The following is a 23,847-nucleotide window of genomic DNA, read 5'->3' on the forward strand; positions in this document are numbered from 1 at the left end:
TCTATGTTAGTGGGAATTTAACTTATAATAGAAAATCTGAGGATCCTTTATAATAAGTGTTTGAATCTTTACATTATGCTTACAGTATTAGAGTTTAAGAGATATACTGTATAGTTATATTCTGACTATTGTTTGCTTTGTTTAGTAATGTATATTAGTGCTTAGAGAGGAATGAGTGTATGCATATGTTTAATTTATTCATTTGTAATTTGTTTCTCTCTTTATAGAAACCACACTCAGAATTACACTCACCCTCAAACTCACTCACACAAGAAAGAGGAATAAAGAAACAGAATCAGAACTATTTCTCCGCTCTTTATTTCATACTCTGGAACATTTGGCCTTAAGTGGTGTTCTGGCCGACACACCTGAGTGAACTTGGTGATAAACCCAGAACTAGCACCTAGACTGAGCGTCTACCCATTATCTTCACAACAGTGTGTGTGTATACACCATGATACTGAAAAAATTTTTTTTTTTTTTTTTTTTTTTTTTTGTAAAATACAGAGTTAAATTTTCTATATATTTTAAAATATAGTTTCCATGGTTTTAATATATCAGTCATTGTAGTAAGTCATCATTGGGAAACAAATAGTTTCCTGAGAATAAAAGTATTATATAAAGCAGCGACTGTAGATTATGAAACATACAGTCAGGCTTAACATTATTGTTCGTTACATTCAACATGAGTCATCATGACCATTAGAACTTGTACATAAGCAGAATAGCCTATAGGCTACAATGTAGGCCTCATACCTGTAAAAAAATAAAAATCACATCATGTTATAATAGCAGTGTCAATCTATTATTATTGTTACAATCATTTTATATGATTTCATTGACGATTTCATATATTTTTTTATAAGATTTATATAACATTTTTGTTTAGAAAAATTGTCTGTAAAAGAGCAATAAATTAAACATCAATTTACACCAATCAAAGGGATACTCCACCCAAAAATGAAAATTCTGTCATCATTTACTCACCCTCAAGTTGTTGCAAACCTGTATGAGTTTCTTTCTTCTGCTGAACACAAAGGAAGATATTTTGAAGAACGATTGGAACCAAACAGTTGTAGTGGAAGTCAATGGTGCCAAAGTTCCAATCGTTCTTCAAAATATCTTCCTTTGTGTCCATCAAAAGAAAGAAACTCATACAGGTTTTCAACAACTTGAGGGTGAGTAAATGATGACAGAATTTTCATTTTTGGGTGGAGTATCCCTTTAACGTGTCGCCTCTTATACGCAATTAAAAGTCCCACCTCATTACAGTTTTAAAATGAGGTTAAGTTAATTTGTTAGCTAGTGCATGTTCTTCTTTAAATTGTACGATGCTCTTTTACATTGCGTAACTTTGCACTATCGAGCGCAAAGTAAGAGGCGGTGCTTTACATCCACAAGCACGAACAGAGACCCACCAGAAACTCCACCGAGACCACCTCAGCATGTTCCACGGGAATGCGCACAGTTCAGTCATGGGCAAACTTCACTTATCTGGGGGAATACGAAGAAAATCTGACATCACCGCAATGACTTTTGGGAGAAAGTTATTCTTGGAGCTAATTTTTGACCTATAAGGTAAGTTAGGAGCGTCAAAATGAGGATTTACCTACTTGAAGGAGATAAACCCGAATTATCTCTCTCACTTAACGCTTAAAAGCACACAGCACGAGGGACGCGTGCCAAAACTTCACTGACATGTTCGCTGACATGTGAGAGTTCATTAACACCAATGAATTTCCTTGTGGATAAGCCGGTCGTGGCCCTCACAAGTGTACACTGATGCCAGAGGAACACCTGCGGGCAGGATGAAGGTGTGTAACCGTGGAGTGCAGATGCTCCTCACCACGGCGGGGGCTTTCGCGGCCTTCAGCCTGATGACCATCGCGGTGGGCACCGACTACTGGCTGTACTCGCGTGGAGTCTGCAGAACCAAGAGCGTCAATGACAATGACACGAACCGAAAGAATGAAGAGGTACTTACGCACTCAGGGCTCTGGAGACAGTGCTGTATGGAAGGTACATTATTTCCACATTATTTACATTAAATCTGCTTTTTACTGCATGTTTATGTGGATGACATGATAACAATATCTACAATATGATATGTTCAGGTAATATTTCTAACATGATAATCATTTCCAGCTAAAACACCATACCACTATAGTTATTGTGGTATTGGAAAAAATTGGTATTCATCAAATGAATGAATTAAATGACAGAAATGTTATGAAACCTTCATGCAGTGATTGGTTGAGATTTAATGGTTGATTTAATTGAATGTACTGAATAATTTAAATATTCGGTAACACTTTGTTTAACACTTACAGTGTTATTGTTAGTAATAACTATAAATTATGCATGATTACATGAAACTAACCCTAAACCAAACCAAATCCTTATCCTAACCCTATAGTAAGTACATAGTTACTTAATATTACTTAAATGTATAATAATTACAGTGTAACTAAGATACTTTAAAAGTGTAACCAATATTCACACTCGTACATAAAAGTATAAAAATCACCTTGCTACTTTTTTCATGGTACAACAGTTTTACCATGTTTTTTTTTTACATGTTCCATGCTAGTATCATGCTTGTCTTTGAAGTATTTTGGATTACTCATGAATATAGTAAACACTATTCAATATTCTCCGTTATATATCTATTATCCTATACCATCTCTCGCTTATTACCACGACTCTCATTTTACCACATGTAGTGGGTTGACTATAAATGTATCAAAGTTGGAGCCGAAACAAACCCCTTTCCCGTGGGATGATTTATTTATTTAATTATCGATTTAGTTATTTTTACTTTCTCTCACAATGCGCCTTCCTCTAGTTTCGACCCATCTCTCACACCCTACTCTCTGACCTATATCAGTTCAACGTCAATTCTTTTAATGGAATGTGTAATGAAGCGTTCACTCTGTTAAAAGGGCATCAAAGTGGCAGCGTTCACTTTACGAGAGTAAATGCAAAAGCTATGAGATGTTTATGATGAGTAGACAGTTATGAAAGATGGTTGGCACAGACCATACACTTTCTCTACAGATGTCAATCATGCACACATCAACAGAAATACAGCTCCTAAACATATGTGGCATCTACCTCACACAATAACATGTACCCTCATGTGGTGTCCACTTTGTTGATTTTGTTGTTGCACATAACTAAAAAGAGCAATGGAGGACCACTTTTTAAATCAATGCCTCTTTAATCAGCTTAGTTGATATTTGATATGTGGAATGACACTATAAGAAAAAGAGAAAATGTGAGTGTTTCCTGTCTGTGTGTTTTGAGAATGACTAATTAGATGGGAGGATATTGATATTATTAATGATTTGATAGCATTAGTCCAACCATGTGGAAAATGGCATTGGCCATTAACTGACGCATGTGTGACTGTGAAGGCGTCTGGATGTGTGTGTGTGTGTGTGTGTTTCTTACAGGCATGTTTATTGGGGTTTGTAAGAGCATTGATCATTTCTCAGAGGACGCAGATTATGAACAAGATGCTGCGGAATATCTACTACGTGAGTATCTGCAAATGCTTGACATTCAGTTACAGGTCAAACACATGCAATAAAAAACATACAATACAAATAACACTTAAAACTCTATAGTGCCCAATTAAATACCAGTTACTGGAGTTATCGTCACTGTTAAAAGTGGAATATGAAAATTATGGATTCTGAAGATATTTTCCTATTCACTGTAAAAAAAACTACAGTGTATGAAGGAGATCCCATATTAAGTCATTATGATTTTACATTAGTTAGAAAACTTATAGCGACTTTTGATTTTCAGTTTAATTACCAGGTATTTAGATACATCACAACAAGGTAGCACTTTATTTTACAGTGACCTTGTTACACGTTACATTTAGTTACTGTAGTAATAACTATAAAATATGCATAATTACATGCAACTAACCCTAAGCCCAAACCCCAATCCTAACATGTAGTTAATTAATATTACACAGTACTTAAATGCATACTTACACTGTAACATGGACACCTTAAATAAAGTGTAACCCACAACAAATACTGACTTTAGATCAGAGACACTAATGTACTTGTGTGTGAAAAGCAATAATATGGCAATATATACAGTAATAGAACAATCAGTTATGTATACATTTCTGTTGTGTGTGTGTGTGTGGTAGGTGCTGTGCGTGCCTCTAGTCTTTTCCCTATAATGAGTGTGGGACTGCTGTTCATTGGTGGAGTGTGTGTGGCCGCCAGCGAGTTCTACAAGAGCAGACACAACGTCATCCTGTGTGCAGGCATCTTTTTTGTTTCAGCTGGTATGTCCATGCACATATACAGACTTTTACATAGTTCTTTAAATGGGTATGCACCATAGATGTTATTTTCAAATGAATATATCTGTATATGTGGCAATCACAGGGTGATCCACTCCAATTGCATTGAAAGGTTAAGAGTTTGCAATATTTGTAACCTTTTAGCCTTTGACCAGTAGGTGGCTCTGTAACCAAATTTATGGCAATGACATGGAAGCTAATTTCTGCCACATGCTACACAAAATATCATGCTATGGTAAATCATAACAGACCCTTAGCAAAGACCTGCCCCCCTTAGTTACTGTTGGTATGTCTGACAATCCTTGGCGCTCTCACGCCACATATCTATGGAGGACCAACTCTACCATATTTAAAAATAAATACAGAAATAAATAAATGCTCAATAAATAAATAAGCATACAATTAATTGCCCAAAAAAATACAATAAACAAATAAATGTAGGTAGAAATTAAATTATACAGTGAGACATAAATGTATATATCTCTTTTAATTAGCTTCTTTATTTATTCACCTTTGTAATAATTACATTATTTATTTATTGTCCGTTATAATCTTCAACTTTATTTATTAATTACTTATTTTTTTAAGTATTTATTTATGTGCATGTTATAATATTTTTGTCTGTTTTATTATTCCTTTGTATTTTTTTACCCTATTTATTTCTTCAATGCTATTTATTTCTGCCTGTCGTTTTTACATTTCTGTATGCATTTCTGCCTCATTATGTAAATGAGGAGGGGCTGTGTCTTAAGGGGTCAACTTCTGCCCATTGGTTGGTTAGCATTTTACTGCATCGGTCGAATCTACATGCCACCGGCCGCGAATTTTATTATTATTTTTTTTTTGCAGGGTGGTAGGGGAAGACTCATTAATATTCATTAGGGAACTCATCCCTGATTGTCAATTTAAAAGATACATTTTAAAGTCAAGAAAGTCGCAGTTTGCTGTAAAACTGTTGAGGTATAAGACTGTGAAAATACGTAATTAAAAAGACTACAAACCCAAACGGCGCACATTTTCTTTCAATGAATAAAGCTAACTTTAATGAAGCTAACGTCTGTCATTTCGTCTATAGTCTTACGTTATAATCGTCACGTTACGCCGTCATGCCGGAGTGTTTTGTACCAGACTGCACACACACGAGCAACGGATCTCGCTCGTTGTTTCGCCTCCCGGGAGATGTAGTTAATTGAGCGATTTCCACATAAAACTAAATGTTACTCTTCTGTTTTATGACAAACTGCGACTTTCTTGACTTTCATAATTATCTTTTAAATTGACAAACATCATATGTGTAATTCAGGGCACAGTTCAGACGGAATAAAAAAGATAAGTTGTCTCTCGCCATTGACCATACATATTTTTTCCGAAATAAGGTCCCATGAGCCGGAAGCGGAGGGGCGGGACTTAGGCTCTTAAGACACAGCCCCTCCTCATTTGCATAATGAGGCAGAAATGCATACAGAAATGTAAAAACGACAGGCAGAAATAAATAGCATTGAAGAAATAAATAGGGTAAAAAAATACAAAGGAAGAATAAAACAGACAAAAATATTATAACATGCACATAAATAAATACTTAAAAAAATAAGTAATTAATAAATAAAGTTGAAGATTATAACGGACAATAAATAAATAAGGTATTTATTACAAAGGTGAATAAATAAAGAAGCTAATTAAAAGAGATATATACATTTATGTCTCACTGTATAATTTAATTTCTACCTACATTTATTTGTTTATTGTATTTTTTGGGGCAATTAATTGTATGCTTATTTATTTATTGAGCATTTATTTATTTCTGTATTTATTTTTAAATATGGTAGAGTTGGTCCTCCATACATATCATGTTCTCACACAGTGAAAACTATATCGCGGAGCAGAGGACACTGACAACGCGTCGACAGACAAGACAGAGTTACTTTTGGTATGAAACAAAATCTTAGCTTTCAAATGTTTAAATTTTTTAAGAAATTTCAAACAATAAATACCATTTTGTTGCTCTTTGTGCCGTGACTGATTGCTGTAACGTCTCAGTTCAAGCAGCACGTGAGCGATAATCTCGTCCTACTAGTTATAGCACGAACATCAGAAGTTATGTTATTTCAACCGCGGAAAGAAGTCAATACACACCATTTTTCAAGTTCATGTTAACCGACGTTAATCTACTAACTGTCCAGTCTGATTTGTTTGTTGGACAAAATGGCAGATTCGCAGATATGGTTGGTGAGATCGCCTGTCAATCAAACTCATAGAGAAGGGTGAATTATGACAAAAGTCCTAATAATGGCATAAAGAGTAGAAATTATGAGATAAAAAGTCAAATATGGCTTTGGTGACAAAGGTCAGTGACAAAACCACTTATGGCAAAAAGTTAAACAATGATAAAACGTAATTATGTCATAAACATTTGATGTCAATTATAACTTTACTTTTCATTTCATAATTATGACTTATTTTTCCCACAATTTTGACTTATCTCATAATTTCTACTCTTTATGATTAGCTATGATTTACCGAGGCATGATTTGATTTGGGGTCCCCCTCTGTGGATCAGTACCCCCTCTCTGATAAGGGCCCCTTTAATCATCCTAACATGATAACTTCTACGGACATTTAGCTTACTTCTAGGCACATTTTTTAACAAATATGTCCCCAATTTATAACTCATTTTGAAACAGTCCACCGACGTGGATTGCAGAAAAAGCAGGACAACTGATCGCATGCGTTTCTTTCAGGTCTCAGCAACATCATTGGCATTATCGTGTACATCTCGTCCAACGCTGGCGACCCCAACCAGAGCGAGTCCAAGCGCAGTCACTGGTACGGCTGGAGCTTCTACTGCGGCGCTCTTTCCTTCATCATAGCTGAGACTGTGGGGGTCCTGACCGTGCACCTGTTCATCGATACGCACCGTGTGTTGAGAGCGCGTTCGCATCGCACACTCCAAACCAGCACGCATCACCGCTCGAACAGCTACCGTTCCCGCTACCGCTGGAGGCAGGGTCCAAACCGCTCGTCTGACTCCCGGTCTCGCGAACCCTCCCCTGCCCGTCAAGGGAACGACCTCGGGCTGTACGCCCTGGGACGCGGGCTTGCACCCACAGCTACTCACGCGCACAACTCCCTCAGCACTGGCCATGGTTTTGCACATTTTCACAACTCCGTCATTGCTAATAACAACTTTGCAAATCGCCAGAACTCTGTGAAATCGGAAAGAGGGGTTCCGCACATACAGAACTCGCTGAGCACCGAGAAAGGGTTTGTGTTAGCAAATTCACACGGACAGAATTCAGTCAAGCCGGAAAATGGAGTCATGCTGTCGCAGAACTATAAGCCCAACTCAGTAAATCCCAGTAAAAGCCCAGTGCACGCGCACAATTCTGGGAATGACATTGCACACATGCAAAGTGCTGTAAAAGAGCCCTCATATGTGTCTCAAAGTGGCAATGCGACAAGAAGAACAACTCCAGTGTGAAATGAAATGTTGCTGCTATTTGAAAAGCGATATGAAAGATCTGAGTGAAGCTAGCTATTACATATTATTTGCGTTTAGCTTTATGTACTAAATTATGGAGGCAATTCATTGGTGCTGTTTATTGACCTTCTGCTGTCTTTATGCAGAAGTGAACATGCCGTACCTTGTCCTTGGATGTTTTTTCAGATGCAATACTCACAATGGCCACATGAGCAGTAAAGTGCATCTGTCATGTCAAAAATAGACACTCACAGTATTGGTTCATCCACCATTTCTAGATCCGTATCGTAAAATCAATCCAGTAAATTTAATGTAATGATGTTTTAAATCATAAAACACAAACTAGAACTTTTAAGCGGATAATGTACATGCTAGTGTTTGGTAACTGTTCAAGAGAAATTCTCAGTGCAGTATACTAGCAAATTACATTCGGACTTTGGTGTACATTTTATGTGAGTCTATTGGATTGGGTGATTTAACAGACAATTTTATACTAACTGACAACACAATTGATAGGACAGATGGCCTGGAGCAACAGGGTTTAAGTGGATTGATTTTAGACTCAATGAGGACAGAACAGGATGGTGACATTAGTCAGTGTCTGGCCTGGGTCACACATGACTATGACTGAACCTTGAACCCATGTTTTTGCATATTAGCCAATCGGAAAACGTAGAAGCGTCTCACTGCCTCAGTCATTTGACATATCTGGGTTCTCTAACTCCAGGGTTGTTGTCACACATTGGAAGGCAGAGTGGAAGTGTTGCAAAATATTCTCAAAAACGAATTTTTGTTTAAAGATTTTAGTCTTTATATGAAAAACAATGAAAAAGTACCGCATTTTATTTCAATTAGCACTTACAAAAAGTTCATGTACACTACCTCACAAAAATTTGGGGTTGGTGGGATTTAAAGAATTCTCTAATGCTCAACAATGCTCCATTTATTTGATCAAAAATACAGTAAAAACAGCTATATTGTGAAATATTAGTACAATTTAAAAGAACTGTTTTCTGTTGTAATACATTTAAGCTGTAATTTATTCCTGTGATGCAAAGCTGAATTTTCAGCATCATTATTCCAGTCTCCAGTGTCACACTATCCTTCAGAAATCGTTCTAATATGCTGATTTGCTGCTCAAGAAACATTTATTTTCAATGTGAAAAACAATTGTCCTGCTTAATTTTTTTGTGGAAACTGATTCATTATAAAGTTCAAAAGAACAATTGAATGTGTCCTTGATAAATAAAAAAGTATGAAAAAACCTTACTGACCCCAACGGTAGTGTACATTTTGCAGAGTACACTGGAAGCAGATCAAATTTTAAAAACTCTCTTTTTTTTTAGTTTAAAGAGATTTTATTAAGATGGATCTATATGGTACAACAATGGTGTTCCTTAAACAGTTCAAATATTCTCACACAGATGAAATATTCTCACACTTGGCCAGAAGTTGTACTGTTTTTCTGAATCTCCATTAAGCTGTCCAGCTCTTCTCTAAATCTACAAGTTCCATTCCTTCACAGTAGGAGCGAGGACGAGACGCTTTCACCTGGATAATCAGCACAGTTTTGTGTCATTCAATTACAACAATATGGATATATAATCTGTATTTGTGTCTTACCGTAGTTGTATTCCTGGTGAGCTGCTGCAGTAAAGGGAATGGCGTCCATTGAATCGGCTCGATCGGCCAGCTACACACCGACAGGTCACTAGCCTTCCCAGAATCCATCACACCATCCGCCAAGCTGCAGTTGCTGACATCCCAACCATACTGAGAACTGTAAGCCCAAACATGCATAGAAAAATCAAGTAAACAACCTACTCTATTTATGTAATATGGTACTTTGGAATATTCACTACTGATCAAATATTTGAGGGGTTTGTTGAAAGAAATGTATCATTTTATTCAGCAAGGGCTCATTAAATTGATCAAAAGTGACAGTAAAGACATTTATAATGTGACAAAAGATTCCTATTTCAAATAAATGCTGTTCTTTTCAACTTTCCATTCATCGAAGCATCCTGGAAAAAAAATGTATCGTGCTTTTCACAAAAATATTAAGCACTAAATATTAAATATTCTTAAGAACTAAATATTAAATTAATTTCAGAAGTATCATGTGACACTGATGACTGGAGTAATGATGCTGCAAAATCTTACCAGCCCCAAATTTTTGAGCAGTAGTGTACCATGAATGATATTGACAGTGTATTTTCAAGATTACCATCGTATTACCATGGCACCATGTCCAAAAACCAATGGTAAAACATTGTTTATACAATAATATGCAAATAATCGTACGGTACCCATTAGGATATATGGTGTTGAGGTGTGTTCCACTTCCGTGGTATGTGGATACAACAGAAAGAGTGTCATCGTGGTAACAGCAGGTACGATCAAGTGCCCTCAGATGTAGTAATTCATCTGAGCGGGTGAAGGCAGGGTTATCCAACGAGTCCTCAGAGCCTGGCCAGGACCTTCCCCAAAAACGAGCCGAAAGCTCATCAAAGTGATTGAATCTGCGATAACTGTATCCACACATACAGAAGACAGAAGTATATTTAAAATTCACATTTAAGAGTGTCTGTGTGTGTTCACTTGACCCCGTCCCTCCCTGTGTCACTTTCAGTGGTGCTATCTCAACCTATGGTTTGTTTTAACTAGCCAATGATTTCCTGCAAACTATTTCCAATAACAAAACCAGGCTACAACAGATGACTTTATGGGAGTGAGCGTGTGTTTTTAAAATGATTGCACATGTGATACCTGCTGCGTGTTTGTTCCACTTTGGCTTGCATAAGCTTGCTTTTAAAACGGCGCACTGCGAGATAAGACAGAAGAGCCATGACTGTAGTGACAGCGACCAGTACCCCAAAACAGACGCCCACCAAACGCGGTCGGGTCATGTGGAGGTCACAGCGCTGCCCCATAAACCAGTAATCCTCCCCAACAGGACACCTGCAGAAAGACAGAGTTTAGTCAAACCTGCAGGTCACTTCAGCAAGTATATTTAATTAGTTCTCCTGGAAAGGTGCATTTAAAAGGTATATGCATCCATCGGAAGGTTTCTTCCTTGATAAATGGGAAGATCTTGACCTGCAATGAGGACCAGATTTTATGCCGCAAGTCAAACTACACTGTAGGTACTGTAACTGTACATGCAACTTACTGGCACATAGGCTGTTGCCCGAGGCGATGGACACAGATGCCCTGATGTTTACAGTATTCAGAGTGGCACACAGATGTACATGTGGTATTACTCTTCGAAGAAACACACTGGAACCCAGATGGACATTCAAACAACCATTCACAAACATCTGTCTGCAAACCTGAGAAAGAAAGAAACAAAGAAAAATGAAAGGTGGCATGAGTGTTTGAGATACTATGGAGCCCCTAAAGGGACATGGTGATGGTAATGAAACGGGAGGGGAAATTATATTCCAATGCTTTTGTATTCTCTTGAAAAAGTATCGCATTCCCCAGTGAAACTTTGCGGAAATAATATGAGGTGGAAGGAACAAACTATATTTCAGTGATTTTTAGAGCAAATGCAAAGTGACAAAAATGTTATGCAAAAGAAAGCAAATGTTTTGCGAGCAAAAGCTAAAAGCATTCAAAATATTTTTTTCATCTATCTTATATTTCATCTATGTTTTTTTAACCACCATGCTCCCATAAGGGCTCCAAAAGATACAAATAAATGCTAGAGGTATTAAAAAAAAAAAGTAACTGGTAAAGATCTAGTTGTTCAACACTCACCTCCCACAGTAATATTTTTCACTCTAACTCCTCCCACAAATATTCCTTTCTTCGGTAGTGGGTTTAACCCCGCCTCCTGTAATAGAGACTCCACCCTTCCCAGCCAGGAGAGCGCTTCCACTGTTTGGAATTGAACTACTGTTTGCAGAACTGGACCACTGATGAAAACACCCATGACAGAGTCAATCAAAAGCACTTCATTAACAAGTCATCATCCACCGATATTTAAGATCAGGTTTTTACAATCTTTTTGTCTGCTGAACCACTGTGACTTAAATTAAATACTTTACTAACTCCCTGAGATTTTAAACCTAAAATAGGTATTGTATTTTGATTGTTTTAATAATTCATATTTAATAATATTATATTTTACATATCCTAATAACACAATGTATATTTAATAATATATTCTGTTTTATAAAAAAATTATGGTTTTATTTAGCATCGTTTTGCATTGGCATTTCTATCACAATCCCATGAACACTTGCAGTTTAATTATGATCCTATAGGAGTTACATATATTTAGGGAACGTTTACACGACAACAATGTACTTAAAATGGAAAAGCATTTCCTTTGCATTTTTCACATACAGACGACACCATTGTCAAAACAGAAGGTATTTTTGGTGCAAAACAACTGAACGCCTGTGACAGTGGAATTTATAGTTGTAGAGAATAGCCACACATGTGTATCAGTAAATGTGAAGTCACAGAGATCAATTTTTTAAGAGTTGCACACTTGTAGACTTTTTTTTATCTTCCACAAACACAACACAACAGTTACACCTTCTCAAATTCTTCATTGCAGGTGCACAAATCCTATTCTACAAATCACAAATTAAGAAACTCGTACGCTCACATTTTTGCTACAGTTGCTGCAGTGAATATGGTGCAAAACGCATTTACACACCCGCATCAAAAAATGTGAAGTCACAGAGAACTTTTGCTCATCTGCAAATCAGTATGTGAATTCATCCAATGAGAGTTGCACACTTGTAGAATCTTTTCTCACAAAGGTCTTGTATATTTTTCTAGCACAAACACAAGTACATAACTACAGCTGCTTGAATCTGCTGCGACGAATCACAAGCTCTGTTTTTCACTTTCAAGTGACAAGTTTCGTACACTCCGCCTTTTGCACCAAGTGCACCGTGAAATGTGGTGCAAAAGTGAGTTGTGCATCTGTAGAGGCAGTGGGCGGAGCCTACATTAATATCAATGAGTTTCCCGGGCATGCGCGTGCAACTGCTCATTCTAGTTCACGCTCCTCGTTTCTCAGCAGGTTTAATGGATTATTTCAAAAAAGGTAAATATAGTTTCAGCGCGAACTTAAACTGCAATTGTGTATCGTTTCGTTAAGTTCATGTTTTTATTTATTCGTCACTGACTGAATGATTGCTGGCATTCACTTCGTGTAGGCATAAAGTACAGCAAACTTCAACTCTTCGTATAAATTGCACCTTGCGAAGCTTTTAAAATGTGGCTTTTACTAATTGTTATCATTTGTTGATTGCAATAAATTAAATAAACCCTCATAAATGTATCCGTTCCGTTGGCTAACACTTTAAAATATATATATAGCTATAATATATCCTGGTGTGATTGTTCTTAAAATCTTGTTCATTTAAATAAGCCAAATCATTAAGACCAAACACAAGCATAAATGTGTTGCTTTAATACATATGTACAATTTGGATTAAACAAAATTGTATGGACAAAAGTGGATAAATTACATTTGATACAATTAGGTTACTGTAAATGAGGGGGAAAAACACAACATTATTTTACGGAATATGATAAGCCACTAATTGAAATAATCCATTAAACCTGCTGAGAAACGAGGAGCGTGAACTAGAATGAGCAGTTGCACGCGCATGCCCGGGAAACTCATTGATATTAATGTAGGCTCCGCCCACTGCCTCTACAGATGCACAACTCACTTTTGCACCACATTTCACGGTGCACTTGGTGCAAAAGGCGGAGCGTACGAAACTTGTCACTTGAAAGTGAAAAACTGAGCTTATGATTCGTCGCAGCAGATTCAAGCAGCTGTAGTTATGTACTTGTGTTTGTGCTAGACAAATATACAAGACCTTTGTGAGAAAAGATTCTACAAGTGTGCAACTCTCATTGGATGAATTCACATACTGATTTGCAGATGAGCAAAAGTTCTCTGTGACTTCACATTTTTTGATGCGGGTGTGTAAATGCGTTTTGCACCATATTCACTGCAGCAACTGTAGCAAAAATGTGAGCGTACGAGTTTCTTAATTTGTGATTTGTAGAATAGGATTTGTGCACCTGCAATGAAGAATTTGAGAAGGTGTAACTGTTGTGTTGTGTTTGTGGAAGATAAAAAAAAGTCTACAAGTGTGCAACTCTTAAAAAATTGATCTCTGTGACTTCACATTTACTGATACACATGTGTGGCTATTCTCTACAACTATAAATTCCACTGTCACAGGCGTTCAGTTGTTTTGCACCAAAAATACCTTCATATGTTCACAAGGATCGCAAAAAACGACTAAAACCGCTGTGTTATTCATGCTAGGCCAGTTAGTTGGCGATGTCACTTTGTAAAGAAACACTGAATGTGTAATATAGATCGCTGACATTGTTGGTTTCACAAATTCGTGTTTTTGTAGTTTACACGGAGACAATAGCGGTATCGTTTTCAAAAACTTGCACTTTGAAATCCGTTTTCAGGCCCCCAAAACGCTGTTGTCGTGTAAATGAACAGCCAAAACGCATACAAACCTTTTTGTTGAAAACGGTGTTGTGTAAACGGCCTCTTAAAGTTTAGACAATCAGTCAAATCACTCAAATTACATTAAAAAGAAAATTAATTGTTGTTCATTTACATTAACAACTTCTTGTCAAAGACTCACTGAATGAAAAGTTTAATCAATAATTACAGTCAAATCTAGTCACTCAGCTTACTCACAGTGACTTCAATGCACATCTCTAAACAAATGAGCTGCAATTACAGCCCAGTAAAGCTTTTTACCTGTGCCAGGTCACATGTTGATTCTTAAATCCAGAAAGTCTCTGAAGAAATGTCTCCACCTGCAGGAGTGGATGATTACCAAACATTATTGCAATGCCAATCAAATGACATCAACCATCCTCTGGCTCTGACATGAATGTGCTTCCCGTTCAAAAGTTTGAGGTTAATAAGACATTTGTTTTTTAAATAAAATTCAGAAAAAATGCATTCCCTTGATCAAAACAGACAGTAAAGACATTTATAATGTTTCAAAAACATCTATATTTCAATACTCAAATTCTGTTCTTTTGAACATTCTATTCCTCAAAGAATCCTACCAAGGTTTCCACAAAAATATTAAGCACAACTGTTTTCAACATGAGCACCAAATCAGCAGATTAGAATGATTTCTGAAGGATCATGTAACACTGCAGTCTGGATATTATAACATAACACGGTATATTTCTTATATATTACTGTTTTTACTGTATTTTTGATCAAATCGTTTTTTGATAATCGTTTGCACCTTCGAACCTATTACAGGGAGTGCGTTCTCGAGACACCAGGCACTGTTTTGTGCGGATTGGCGGCCGGAGCGCGTTAAGAGTTTTTCTGTTAGAACGGTGTCGTGTTAGCGGCCCCTAAGTTAATGACTAATGATCTTCGCACCAAAGTGAATCAATCAAAACTAACTTTAGCTGGACAATAACTTTATCCTAATGCTGTTGTAAAGCCTAAACAATCTGTTACGGAAATTTCTGTTAAGAAATACTTAATTTAATTTAATTAACTTAAGTTTAATTACTGTAAAGCTCCTTTGAAACAATTCGAAGCGCTTTATAAATGAGGGTGAATGAATGAATGAATCAAATAAATGCAGCCTTCTTTAAAAAAATAAATACCAAACTTTTGTAGTAGTGTATAACAGTAGTGTATATAAAGTAATTCAAATGGTTTCACCTCAAGCAGTCTCAGACTAGGGACATAATCCCCTTCCAGGATGATTTGTAAGAGTACTTGAAATGTTTTCTCTGAAAAACAGAACAACAAATGTTTTTCATTAAAACAAAAAAAGATCCCTTTTCACTCAGAAATGTGGAAAAATGATAAATTAGGAGTCTTGGAGAAAGCAAAATTGACGGAAATGTTACTCACCCTTGATGATAGCTGGCTGGTCCTCCACTATGAAATAATGCCGTCCGTGTGGCCACTTCCTGTCAAAGCTGGATGCAGTAGAAATGATCTGAGATGTTTGGGTGACTGCTTGAGTAGATACTGTGTGTGCTTTTGTTTGAATAAGATAAGAGCTTGTGGTCATATGTTGGGGAGGTCTGACAGTGCTGGGTTGAGGCACTGGAATGTGCGTATGGACTGTGGATGTGGCATGTGTAGTTATCGAAGGTGGGTGAACCGCAGAGGTCTGACTGGTTTCCCAATGTGTAGTAGTCGTACTAACAGGTGGGCTTGTCTGAAAGACAGGATCAGCTGTACTGACCTGAGAGATGTAGGGAGCTGTGATGTCAGATGATGAAGTACTCAATGGTATGGTAGTGTGGGGAGTAAATCCATTAGTGTTTTTTGTTGATCCATTATGAATGTCATTAAATGCCGATAATCCAAGTGTTGTCTTCGAACTTGTCGCACTAGTCTGAGTAGGACTCAAATGACTTCCACCTACTGTTGGACCACTACTCATCTTGTTGATATCAGTTGCATCAGAAAATCCCACATTGCTCTGTGTGTTTTCAGAAGATGGAGTTGAATACTGAGTTGTAAACGTGTATATAGGGAATTCAGTATGCACACTTGATTTTGTGTTGGTATTCTGGACTTGTGATGGGGACACTTCAGGTTCCTCTACATCTGTGTGGTTCTCAAATCTCAAATATGTAGTGCTATCTTCAACCATGAGGTCAGATGTCACGTTAGGACTAACCTGAGGACTTGCTGAACTCGACAAAGAGACTGATGGAGGGTTCGTAATGGGGCTTTCTTGTTCTCCTCGTACTGTAGATGGCAAATACGAGGTGCATGCACGACCGAGACAATCACTTCCAGATGGTGACTGACCCTCCTCCTCTTCTGGTGTACTAGGACTTTTCGTAGGAGTCAGGTTTGGAGGGATGGTAGTTGGAAAAGTGGTGAAGGCACTGATTTGGTTATTGTTGTGTGCTGTCAGATCAGACGTTGATGCAGATGCGGAACTGGTTTCTTGGGAACTTGTATTGTGCTGACTTTGGATGGTGTGTGAGATGCGAGTGGTTGATGCTTCCGAAGAAGTTAAAGTTGGAGTTGCAAGTGTGTTTCGTGAAGTATGCATGAACTCTCTTGAGGTTGTTGGCTCATTCTGAGTGGTAAGATTTATTGTCGGCTCACTTATTCCACTTGGAGATGTGGAGTAACCTAAGTATTCAGTTGTGTCGCTATCAGAAAATGCTAATGGGTTGGTTTGATTAACGTTTGGAAACTTTGATACAGTAGCAGGCGTAATACGAGTGAGTACTGAATCATCGTAGATTGTTTGATTTTGATTAGTTGACCTTGGAGAGCGATCTGTCCTGTCCATTTCCGATGCATTAGGCTGGTCGTCATCTGTGACTGTGTTCGAACTCCAAAAAGTTGCATGAAATTGACTCGTTCCAACGTTCTCTGATATTGTAAACACATCCTTTTTTGGGACCGTCACTGTTGTAGCTTTAGCCTTGTTAACAGTGTCACTAAGGAAGTCTTTATGTTTAGAAGTTTTGTCGAATGGCTGAATGTTTCGTGGACTTGCTGTAATAAAGCTGGAAGTCAGAAACATTGAACTTGGATGACCTCTTTTAGCCATTTTGGACTGAATTGTGGTAAATGCATGTGTATATGTATGCAGTGAGTGTGAACTTCCTCTATGCAATTCAGTGTGTGCAACATCAGTGGTGGCTAAAAGTGCACTTGTTTTTGTCGCAACATCAGTTGCCTCTGTGGCTGTAGTTTGGACAGACAGCAATGGTGATTGTATTTCAGTGGGAGCCAAAGAAGGTTCATGGGACGACCCGATGAGCGTGTTCATGTGTGTGTCAAGGGCAGAGTTGGTGTGCGTATCAAAATAAGAATGTGTGCCAGCGAGTGTGAGGTCGGAGATCCAGGGTCCAGCCGTTTCCTGTCCATTGTTGGTGATTTCCTGCGGAAAGAGGGGTCTGTGCTTATCGGCCAGGTCAGACACACCTCCGCCCTGCCGTATATTCTCGCCCCTGAGAGTGTGTGTTTTGGGGGCTGCATTGCTGCTCACTGGAATGTCTGGGGTGTAGGTTACATCATTTGAGCCACTTGGAGAGGGAGACACTGGGTCGGCGTCAAAGTGGGTGTAAGGAATCAAAGAAAGAGTGTGACTGATCTCTGACGTGTTCCATCCTGAGAAAAAAATAACACAGAGATGAATGGAAACAGGAATTATGAGATTATTCAAGACACAAGATTCTAAAATTAAGGGAAATAAACAAACAAACCACGACCTTCTCACTGGGTATTTTTTTTATACTTTTCACATACACTACTGTGTCACATGATCCTCCAGAAATTATTTTAATGCTGATCGGTGCTCAAGAAATGTTTTGTATTATATTATCAATGTTGAAAACAGGTGAGGCTGCTTAATATTTTTGTGAAAACAATGATATTTTTCAGAATTATTTGATGAGTAAAAGGTTTAAAAGAAACAGCAGTTATTCGAAATTAATTGAAACGTTACTGTGACTTTTGATAAATGAATGCATCCTTGCTGAATACATGTATTCATTTCTCTAAAAAAATAATAATCTGGCTGACCCCAATTTTTTTGAATGATAGTATTTTATTGATGAACCCTGACAAGATACATCAGCATATAAGAAACTTATATTTCTTATATGACTTAAGTTTCTTTTCTGATGTGTTTACAAGATTAGCAGATTATATGTGTACAAAAAGTATCATGGTCCTTCCATAGTTTTTTGGACATACCGTGGTACCCCTTACCAAAAAGTTACTGTACCATGTCCTTACAAAAAAGTACTGTTGCGGTATCATGGTATAGTGATGGTAATACTATGGTACTTTTAAATTTACCATGGAATTCATGTACTATGGTATTTACATGGCAATCTATGGTAGAATAACATGTACAGGTACAAACTTTTGATACTTGGAATTGGCATGATATGTGTCCAGAAAACATATTTAAGTGGGCTACCATGTCTAAAAACATCATCATACTGTGTAAGTGACTTCATTACACTTACTCAGATGTAATGTGGCAAATGGTTTGTCAGTCCTTCTCAAACTCCATTCAATGATGGTTCTCCCAGTGCCAGAGAATAACGCCCGCTCCTCTTTTTCATAAATCAGTGTATCCCCATTTCCAAACCGAATCCCAATAGCACCTTTCCCAACAGAAATGACATCTATCCAAACAGTTTGGTTTTTATGTGCATCAATAATCCAAGTGCAGGAAACATCCGACAGTTTTTCTGTGCTTTCGTTGGTTATTCTGTTAAATAAAAGGCTGTCTGGGTGTAAAGAGTACCGGATTGAGCCGCTCCTCTCTCCAAGAATTTTACCGCCACAGTCTTGCCTCAAGTTTAACAAGGTGTTACCTACAGAGAAACATCATTATCATCTTCAATAATTTAGCATTACATGTTTTTATTTAAAAGTTAGGCCATGAATTTCAGCACCATATTTCAAAGTCACAGTATTAACATCTGATTCTAGCACTATAGATGGTTCAGTAGGCTACTATAGTGAATTTGAAGGTTACCATGGTACATTTTTCGTAGGGATATAATATATAAAATAGTTTTTTTAAAGAATATAAAATATTGCTAATTGATACATTTTAAACATAAGTTAGGCTAAATATGTCTAGCATTTAAATATCTCCTCGTCTATAAATGAAATTATATTCTTACCTGGAGCGAAAATAAATAACAAAACATAGACAAAACGAAACATTTTGTGAGCCAAAACATTCCAGGAAGGAATCCGTCCACACAGTTAATTCCATAAAGAATATTTTGCTGTTCTAAAATACGACGTAGGCAATACTTAAACTAGTCGAAAAGTATGTGTAACGTGGATGAATAGCAGTTTTCAATCTTCAAAAAGACCTTTATAGAGAAGAGCCAAGTTCATCCTTCAGTCCACCGGAGAAACTTGAATAGAACTGACTGCAGCTGAGCTCGCTTTAATGAAGCGCGCGCGTGCGTTTCTGTGAGCGCGCGTGCTCGGCCTATGCAGGGTGTAGAAAAAGGCATCGTGCAAACATATGATTACGATTAGGCATCTTTTTAAGGGAAAATGGGACGGAAGTGGTTAAAAGTTAAGGGGACAGAAAGAGGAGATTTTAAGATTAGGTTAATCACCCAGGTTGTGTATGTTTGTGTGAGAGAAAACAGAGAGAGTGTTTGTTTTCGCTCCCCTGACGAGCTTGTGCTGTCAATTCAAACTAGAAAATAGATTAAGAAATAAGGTCATTCAGAGGATCATTTATTGTCAATGTTGAGTCAGTGGCTGTTTGTCTATTTAGACGGCAGTTTTTAGGGATTGAATGCACCTAAAAAAAGTACTAAGGAATACCATAGTATTACCACAATATCTTTGTGTGAGGGTAACTATAGACAGCTCAGGTTTTAAACACAAGTCCACATCAGTTTTCAGTAACAAAATTTGTGAAGCCAAGTGAAAACTAAAACAAAATAAAACTTTCAAACTCTAACTTCATTGCATTTAAACCTTTGCTTAGCCATTCCCAAATGCACAGAAATTCTGACACTCAAAAAAGCAGGAAATGCCTGAAGCGTCCCTCCTTGGCTTCTCATCATCACAGTGAGAGGTAGGCCTACGTTCACAGACATCCACTGACATAAACACAGAGGGGGGAGAAGGGTTTATTACACCTGAACAGGAAACGTGGGCTTATTTAAGTTCATAAGTGGAAGATAGGAGTGTCTTTTAAATCCAAACCTTTTTAACTTTAACATCAACTAAAGTTCTTGTTTCTTTCATTTCTTAAGTCGAAGGTTAAATGTTAACCCCAAGTCTGAATGAACCCTACAACTGATAAAGATTAGTTCTCACTGAATTTGTGTTCTCTGCATATTGCTCCTCAAGCAGACTATTTTGACTATTATGTGTAATATTTAATATTCTGAAGGAAATACAAGGAGACAGACACATTAATCCTTTTATGTTCAAGAGCAAATCCTGAAATACAGAAACTTTAGAAATGGCATTAAAGGAATTCATGTGCATATGTGAACAAGAATGTGAAAGTATCAATATTTTAAGCCACCCTGCAATAAATGTTAATAGCTTGATATGATTCAGGCTGTGTTAAAGGTTATAGTGGAAGATTGTATTAGTTTTATTAGCATTTACTTCAGGGGGGTGAAGATTAAGTACTGGACACGAAATGTTTCCTAATATAACCCGTTTAAACTCTTGGCTCCAACTCTGGAAAAGTCTTCGGGTACATTTTTAGACTTGGTAAGCATTTCCAGTAGGTGGTGCTGTAACATAACAAACACAACCACTCCTAATATAAATATAAATGTGAACTCTTGCAGTTTCATGTTTTATACATTACCATTCAAAGGTTTGGGGTGAGTAGGATTTTTTTCTGTGTTGAAGGAAATTAAAAACTTTTATTATTCAACAAGGATTCATTGAATTGATCAAACGATAAAGTAGACATTTATAATCTTACAAAAGATTTCTATTTCAAAAAAAGTTCTTTTGAATTTCATGTTCATCAAAGAATCCTGAAAAAAATATTAAGCAGCTGAACTGTTTTCAATATAGATAATAACAGCAGCAAAGCAGCATATTAGAATGATTTCTGAAGGATCATGTGACACTGAAGAGACTGTAATGATGCTGAAAATTCAGCTTTGATCACAGGAATAAATGACATTTTAATCAAATAAATGGTGGGTGAGAATAAGAGAATTCTTTCAAAAGCATTAACAATTCTTATCAACCCCAAACTTTTGAACAGTGGTGTACTTCATATTGATACTGAATCTTATAAATACTTTGTGATTTTGTTATTACATGGTTTATATTTCATAAAACAAAGAATCTTGTCAAAAACAAAATTAACTAACCTATTAATGAGCGAACCAATCATACTGGCAAAGATTCACAACGTGCATCTGAACCCAAAGACATAAATAAGGTCCTTTAAAGTGATTTAAAGTCTTTATTATTGTAGTATTTATATGAATTATTGACATTATCTCCAAGCTCTTATTGTATGAATGAGGAGCTTGCGCATGCATCTAGCACAGAATGCTGCAGATCACAAGCGGCTACAGACAAAATTATGAACACAGATTTAAACATTTATCTAAATACAAAAAGAATAAAGAATGAAGAACAGCAGAAACAAACAGTTCATGACAAAACCTCCATGGTCTCTGTCATCTGATAGGATGATTTTTATCTGGATGAAAAAGAACAAATAAACATTCATCATAAGCATAATCTCCACCTGAAGTAAATTTGTGAATAGTAACTAAACTCACAATGAATATGCATGCTCATTCATAGACATCCTTCTTGTCTGCGATGTACTGAACAATCTCATGTGGTGTCATCAACTTCTCTGCCTCGGTATCAGGGATCTCAAAACCTGAACACGTGAGAAAACACTGTATCAGCTTGGTAAACACGCATCCATATGCATTGCACATTTAATTGCAAGCATCAGATTCTATAAAACCTACAAGAACAATGCATACATTCAAAGAATGCACAAATACAAAACAATGGTCAAAATGTGCTACTAGGGAGAACTGATCTGTTAAATGTAATACAATTATTTATAATCTAATGTCATGTAAATGCAAGTACAAACCAAATTCATCTTCCATAGCCATGATGATCTCCACCTGGTCTAAACTGTCCAATCCCAAATCCTTCATGAAGTGGGACGTAGCCTGAAGCTATAAAGATTTGATCATCAAACAATTAATCTGTAGAGTGCAATATATTTGAAGCTAATTTGAAATATTTCAGACTAATATGTTGTCCATCTGATCAAACTGATGGTGTATTTACCCTCTCAGGGTTGATCTTGTCATAGAGCTTCAGGACGTAGAGGACACGGTCACGGATAGTCTCTAGGCTCAATGGGGGCAAGTCACCGTACTGCCTCCACTGAAAGACCTGAAATGAACCGCCAGAGATCTGCAAAAGAAAACAAAACATGTTAGAAAGTGTCATTTAAACTAAAAATATTAATAACAGACAACTGGAGCAGTTTTGTTTGAATATTATTTAGATATGATTGTGGTATTAATGTTTTGAATTTGCTTTTATATTTTTGTTATGTGCTATTGACATTTTAAATTTTCTATCTTTTAGCTTTGTTTTTATTTCAAACTTTGTTATTACTTCAACAGCTTGTTGCCAAGGTAATTTTGTATTGAAGTTTCTTAAGATTTAGTTTTTCATCTAGGCCCATTATTTATATTATATTTTATTTCAATTATTGAAAAGTTTGACAGTTTTAGTTTACAATAACAACACTGAACAGAACTGTTCAGTTCAATGATAACTGGTGAAATATGAGTATTATGAAAGATAATAAGTAAACCATATATAACAGAATATCAATGTAAAATAATGAATAAAAGAAAATTGCTGCCAATATACTATACACAATTTTTTTTTACTTTTAAACATTCATAACGATATACGTGCAATATTGCAATGCATGCATATTATATAAACCATTATAACTAGAAATCATAACTGATTACAGAAAAAAAAAGAGATAATTTAAAAGTTTAAGTATCTGTCATGCCACATAAAGATGATAAGATAAGTTTAACACATTAAATTAGAAACATTGTCGTTGACTACATTCAGCTAATTTTTTAATTCAAACCTTTTCCGTTGCTGCACCCCGTACATAAACTGAAATTAAGTGAACAGAGGCTGTTTGTCCATCATGTTGAAGTCATTATAACTAAAGACACGGGTAGGTCATTGGATGTCATCAGTCAATCACTAACACACACACACCTGCGCCAGCGAAGGCTTGTGTCCATTAGTCAGATGTGAAAATGTTCGGCCATGAGTGAACGGAGCTGCTGTGAATGTCGCTGTAGTATTTACACGGTTAAAATACACGGAACGCTGGTTAAGGGATCGGACACACCGGGCAGTGATGCGCGCCGCCATGTTTCTCAATCCGCTCCCACAATGCACGAGAATGCGAATGCGCATGCGCGACACACTGTTTTTCACGTAACATCCTAAACAGTT

The 23,847-nt window shown here is 36.9% G+C and overlaps 3 protein-coding genes across 3 annotated transcripts; 1 reads left to right on the forward strand and 2 right to left on the reverse strand.

Moving 5' to 3' along the window:
* The first annotated feature begins 1,707 nt into the window (after window positions 1-1,707).
* On the forward strand, window positions 1,708-7,893 carry cacng3a (calcium channel, voltage-dependent, gamma subunit 3a). The gene is made up of 4 exons (XM_056263556.1): window positions 1,708-2,019; window positions 3,456-3,539; window positions 4,172-4,312; window positions 7,069-7,893. The coding sequence occupies exons 1-4, from the start codon at window positions 1,809-1,811 to the stop codon at window positions 7,806-7,808; spliced, it is 1,176 nt and encodes a 391-aa protein (XP_056119531.1). The 5' UTR covers window positions 1,708-1,808; the 3' UTR covers window positions 7,809-7,893.
* Window positions 7,894-9,223: 1,330 nt separating this feature from the next.
* Window positions 9,224-19,756, reverse strand: si:ch211-14k19.8 (mucin-2). The gene is made up of 11 exons (XM_056263549.1): window positions 19,485-19,756; window positions 18,816-19,169; window positions 15,712-17,949; window positions 15,517-15,587; window positions 14,578-14,636; window positions 11,571-11,728; window positions 10,981-11,140; window positions 10,578-10,769; window positions 10,118-10,339; window positions 9,432-9,588; window positions 9,224-9,359 (listed from the first exon to the last, which is right to left on the reverse strand). The coding sequence occupies exons 1-11, from the start codon at window positions 19,525-19,527 to the stop codon at window positions 9,285-9,287; spliced, it is 3,729 nt and encodes a 1,242-aa protein (XP_056119524.1). The 5' UTR covers window positions 19,528-19,756; the 3' UTR covers window positions 9,224-9,284.
* A 2,344-nt stretch (window positions 19,757-22,100) lies between these two features.
* On the reverse strand, window positions 22,101-23,795 carry ndufab1a (NADH:ubiquinone oxidoreductase subunit AB1a). Its single transcript, XM_056263559.1, has 4 exons — window positions 23,605-23,795; window positions 22,636-22,764; window positions 22,433-22,520; window positions 22,101-22,207 (listed from the first exon to the last, which is right to left on the reverse strand). The coding sequence occupies exons 1-4, from the start codon at window positions 23,761-23,763 to the stop codon at window positions 22,116-22,118; spliced, it is 468 nt and encodes a 155-aa protein (XP_056119534.1). The 5' UTR covers window positions 23,764-23,795; the 3' UTR covers window positions 22,101-22,115.
* Between the last annotated feature and the right edge of the window lie 52 nt (window positions 23,796-23,847).

This window comes from Rhinichthys klamathensis, unplaced genomic scaffold, assembly GCF_029890125.1.
Source record: "Rhinichthys klamathensis goyatoka isolate OS25496 unplaced genomic scaffold, OSU_Roscu_1.1 h1tg000208l_1, whole genome shotgun sequence".
NCBI lineage: Eukaryota > Metazoa > Chordata > Actinopteri > Cypriniformes > Leuciscidae > Rhinichthys > Rhinichthys klamathensis.